This window comes from Camelina sativa, chromosome 8, assembly GCF_000633955.1.
Source record: "Camelina sativa cultivar DH55 chromosome 8, Cs, whole genome shotgun sequence".
In the NCBI taxonomy this organism is placed as follows: Eukaryota; Viridiplantae; Streptophyta; class Magnoliopsida; order Brassicales; family Brassicaceae; genus Camelina; species Camelina sativa.
Genome location: NC_025692.1, coordinates 5801368 through 5806806, shown reverse-complemented (window position 1 = coordinate 5806806; position 5439 = coordinate 5801368). Strand labels below are relative to the sequence as shown.

Genomic DNA, 5439 nt, shown 5'->3' with positions numbered 1-5439 from the left:
GCACATCTTCATTCAATTTAGCTGAGCCATCCTTTTTCACATTGTTGGCCTTTGAGCTGCTTTGTTCAACGGTTTTCGAAGACTCTGGATATCTCCAGGAAGTGGCAAGCTTTAGCTCAGCAGATTTACCTCTCGGGTTGGACTGGGACCGTACAATCTTATCCAATATTGTCCTAGCAATCTGACTAGAATGTGGAGGCACAGTCGGGGTACCAACAACTTCTGACTCTTTATGCTTACTATAAGTTGTTGTCTGGGACCTCGATAGGTAATCTGATTCCCCTGTTTCAGAGCTCTTTATGATATCAGAATTTTCAAAACGAGATGAACCACGTGAAGGTCGTGAATAAGGAGACACAATGGATGGCGTGGTGCTCTGGCGAGATCTTCTACTGGGTCCAAAAAGTCCGCCATCTCTTCCCTTGCTAAGCTGTGCACATTAGAAAGTGGTTTATCAGGTTCAACTGAGGAAATAGGATTCAGCATATAGAAGAAACCCAGGTAAGATTCAAAAAGTGGCATAATGATGACTCTAATTTAAAACCAAGTTTTGCAAAAGGTAAAAAGACCTAGAGGATCGACAATATGATCAACCACCCTTTCATTTCACATCTTTTAAGTATACATTAGATAACCAGTCAGTGTATTTAGGCCATAATAAATTTCAATTTCATCAATCTAGTGACAGAAACGGTACTTTGAAGCAATCAAGTAACCACTACAGTCCCTTTGCATAACATTCCATCTTAGGTAGATTTCCTAACACCAGCTCAAGAGGTAAACGTGGAACTAATTTTTCATAGAGAATACCTCATTAGGACCTAGATGAAGCAAGAATTATATGATTCTTCTATTCGATAAATTGACTGCCTATCTCTGATCAAAGTCAAGAAGGGTTGGCACTTGCAAGTTAATAGATGACATCGGATTTGTTTTTGGGTAAAAATATATAAAATTAGACATAGCTAGATATATACTCTAGAAAGTGGGAATGTTTAGTACTGTAGACTTCTTATCCCTTCTGAAGTCCCATAAAATAAGCTCCAGGACAATTGAAAATCATCAAGCATTAGAGTTAAGAACGACATGTTAGAAAGAAGCCACCCAAAACATCTATTAAAGGAGTCTGGAAGTGAAAATGACCAGGAAAAGTACCATAGTTTCTTTAAGCTTGTCTTAAAGTTTACAAATGTAAATAGTATGCACACTATGTTATAACTCTTATAGGTAATCAGAATTATAGAGCATAAAGAGAAATATACCTGGCCATATCTTGTCTGCACACTTTGAGAGGGAGACTGGAGGTTGCTCAGGCGCTTGCTACTATCGTTCTGCAATTGCATCAACTGGGCAAAAAAAAAAAGAATGAAACACCTCAAGTATACCAAAGATTTTTGACCAAAAAAGTATAAAGTAAAACCTCCACACACCTTTGACTTCGAATTTGAAAGGATGGTTCTAGAATATGGGGTCCTTGGAAAATTTTGAAGCCCAAAGCTTTCTCGTTGAGGAGTTGCGAAACCAGATTGCTCAGTTGACTTAATATCAGACCAACAAGCAGAAGGCTTGCTTGATGGTGATGCAAGCGATGATTTTCCGACAAGCATACCCGTATCAAAACAATCCTTTTCATTTCTTGCTACAAAACCTTGGGAGCTACTTAATGATGTCTGGCCTCCCATGTATGCCTTAGCAAGTTCTGCAGGTGAAAGACCAGCTTCATCGTGTATCTGTTTGTCTTTGTCAAAAATCTATAAGAAAAAGTAAATGCGAAAAAGGTGAGTAAACTAAAACATTAATTTAAGAAATAACGACCAGAGAAGAAAGAGACACCAACTTTTTGATGAATCAAATATATGAAATTACATAGCTCTTTCTGTTTACCTATTTCTTAATAACTTTCCACAAACAGTCCAACCTCAAACTACTCATAAAATCTGCAAACTAAACTTCTAGAAGTTTCCGGCAACTCATGTATAAATGCTACTATGGTAGTGTCATCAGAACAGCCTAACAAAAGAAGGCTGGATAGCAAGCAACTCACAATTGACTTAGGAAGTGGGGTTGGTGTAGTCCATAGTTCACTATTAGCATCCTTGCCCCCAATTGGCTCTTTTCTCTTATCTAAGAAACTCATATTTTTCTTGGCTCCCTCTCTCAAAGAAATCTCCAAAGTTCTCTCGTCTCTCTTAACATCAGGTAGATCAATAGCCCTTGAAGTTATTATCTCTATGAGATGATCAGTTTCAGCCCTGGATGAAAATTAAAGATGTCAGTGTAAAAGTGGTCTACGTAAAAAAAAACAATTAGAACTGTAAAGAAAAGATGACACAAAGGCCATGAAATTAAAGCTGCCAGCAAATAAGATACTAATGACCGAGACATGACTAAGAAGCATTAACAAAATAACAATCAAAAGGAAAGAAATTTCCATCAAACATCATTTGAATGCAATTATGCAATGAATGAATACACATAATAACATACTGTGAAAACGATTTCCCTTCCATTAGCCTTTCAAGCTCCGAGATTGCAACGGCATCACTTAAAGCTGTTTCCCCTCTTATCTGTGCACTGACACTGAAATTGCCTTCGTTCACGTTTGCTGTACCGCTAGGTCCTCCCTTTTCAAATGATGCTGACTCTAGTTTCTGCACAGTTTCCCGAATCATTTAAAAGCAAGAAAATGATGTATGTTAGCTATTGTAAATCACAAAAGCAGGTATCAAATGAAGTAGATCACAAAACAGTAAGATTACATCTTTCTAATGTTATACAAAAATCTGTTTTATACTTCTATTATATTACCACAATCTCACAAAGAGGAAAAAAATTCATGACGGTTTTCTTTGGTAACACATTCTTTATTCTACTAAATCAGACGCAATATAAAACATCCCGATAAGACAAAAATAATTTCCTATCGTACAACACCTTGGTCAATTTGAGATCTCAACACGAATCTTAAAAGTCGCCTAACCGTAAAATGTCAAAGATACTAAAAAAACTCATTTGAATAAAACTTCAGTATGATAAAGAATGCTTTTATATGGTGGCCCTTATTGCAAAAACGATTGATAAAATAGCACATGAAAAAAAGACCAAAAGAAAACACATTAACAAGGTCAAAAGAAATCAGCTTAGTTAAAGCAGTAAGTTCCCAATTGAAGTTTAAGAAAAAGAGAAGAGGGGATGAAAGACGCTTACATTTAAACTGGTGGTTGTACTCGGAACATTCTCCTGTGTATCATCATTCTGCAACTTATCTAGTAGAAAGAGAGGCCAAATGTTAAACCATGACAGCTGGAATGAAATCCATTAGCCGATATTAGACAACATAACTCATCTCTCTGGACTAAATTATAAATACATCCTCAAACGATGAAATAACAGTTGCCACTCACTTGACACTAGGAGCAATTTAGTAACACTAAAACATACATGTAGTCAATATCAAAGTTGTCTCACTAGCAAGAGATAAACAGAGGCTAATACTAACAAACTGCAATCAGAAAAGCCTTACTTCTATAAAATTCCACTTCAACCAAAACCAATATAACCCTCTTCTATCCTGGCGATTGTCACTTCTAATTTACAGGATCAAAAACAATTTCAACAAACCCTAGATACTCGTAACCAAAGGGATTCTAATTAAAAAAAACGGATACAACCATTGAGGTAAGTAAAATTAATCAACTCCCAAAACTGCAGAAAATTTTCCGGGAACAGAAGCCTTTAAACGGAGGATAGAAAGAACGGAAAAAACCTTGATGTTGATCTTGATCGTCTGGAGCGGTAAGAGCAGGAGCGGAGGAGGCTTTCGAGAAGAAGTAGGGAAGCATCCTCGTAGCGCCGCCGGAGATAATCCGATAAGCAGGATCGACGATTCTCGAGATCCACGGCCTACGTTGTATCTGGTGCTGTGGTGGTCGAGAATACGGCGTCGCCGCATGCCTCCTCGCGGGTTGCCGCGTCAATTTGCCACCAGCACCTCCCGTCGGATAGCTCGACGTCGTCGCCGCCGCCGCGGAGAACGACGCTTCTCCTTCAATGGCCATGAACTCTTTTGTTTCAGTGTTCCTTTTCTCAAATTATTTTACCACTCTCTTATAGAAAAATATATATATATATATATATATATATATATATATATTTTGAGTTCTCTCTCTCTGTTGGTATCCCGAAAAAGTATATTCGTAAAAGTGTAGTTGCGCTATTTTTAAGTCAAAAGAGTTGTTTGTTCATACTGTATGTGGGTGTTTTTTTTGAAAATTATTTTTGTTAACATGTTTTCCAAATAATCCAGAAAATAGAATAAAATAAAATAAATTAATTAAAAGGAAAATTCAAAATTGGACCATGATTTTGTATTTAGAATTTTAGTCTAAACACAGCCTAAAAGAATTTTTATTTAGGATTTAGGATTTTGTTGGTTAACTTCTTAAAATATTATTTTGCTAACTAGCATATTATTGTTACTGTAGTTTAAAAATTATCACACATTTTAGTCTTGGGTTTGTGTGATTGATCGTATACTTGCTAGTGGGAAAGGTACTGCACGATCGAGGCGGTTTAGGATGTATTAAACACCATGGTTGGCAGCTAAAGGGATTTTGCTTCTGTAGAGTTAAGTACCCTATTCTGCTGAACACAGTCTACAAAACTTCGGGTCTCATGGGCTGCTCACTAACTGCCCTTGTATCTCTGGCTGAGCATACTCTTAATGGACTTAATGTTACGAGACTTCTCTTCGATTGTCTTTGCTCGACATGACTGGACTGACCCAAATAGGTTTTGACAAGAGGTGCCAGTCGTTCTCCTGACGATCACTATCTGCCTCACTAATGATGGCACCGAAATGGCACCTGCTGCATCAGCAAAAGAACAAAACTAGCAGCAAGTCGTCTTCATGTGTTGTTCTCCAATCTCCATTGTAATAGGTTTGGTGTGTGCAGGCTTAGTTCTAGACCCGTCAGTCTCATCTAAAAATAGATATATAGCCTAACTTCGTTATGTGTCTCCACCATAGGCAAGTTAATGAGGAAAACAACTCACGATTTACATCCATCAAAAAAGCAAAACTTTTGATTCCATATCTTATTTTACTTCCAGCGGTATTACTACAACTGAGACCAATTTTGAACACCAAGCATCGAGACACCCCCCATAGAGACTTGATTAAAGAATTCACATTAAACAAAAGGGTTAGATAAGATCGTAGACGGTACCACGTTTCTCTAAATCTATTAAAAGGACTGGATTGGTAATGCCGACCACGAGAGTTTAAGACATGGCCGTGATTGGAGAAGATCCGGTGAAGAAACTCATGCGAGAAGTTTGATGCTCAAGTTCTTCATCATGTCTCTCTTCCTTCTCCTCTTCTTCTTCCTCTTCAGCATCCCAAAGAAATCGCGCATACGAAGCTTGTACATAACTGCA

General features: G+C 37.6%; 1 protein-coding gene across 2 annotated transcripts in view; it reads right to left on the bottom strand.

The window, feature by feature from the left end:
* Positions 1-4111, bottom strand: part of LOC104706370 (nuclear pore complex protein NUP1-like) — a 5946-nt gene extending 1835 nt beyond the window's left edge. For both annotated transcript variants that reach the window (XM_010422558.1, XM_019228358.1), the window contains exons 1-6: positions 3767-4111; positions 3208-3266; positions 2488-2651; positions 2045-2252; positions 1431-1751; positions 1263-1346 (exon numbers count right to left, since the gene is read on the bottom strand). In XM_010422558.1, the coding sequence (XP_010420860.1) occupies positions 1263-1346; positions 1431-1751; positions 2045-2252; positions 2488-2651; positions 3208-3266; positions 3767-4058 (1128 nt within the window). In that variant the 5' untranslated portion in view covers positions 4059-4111. The remainder of the gene's footprint in view (positions 1-1262; positions 1347-1430; positions 1752-2044; positions 2253-2487; positions 2652-3207; positions 3267-3766) is intronic.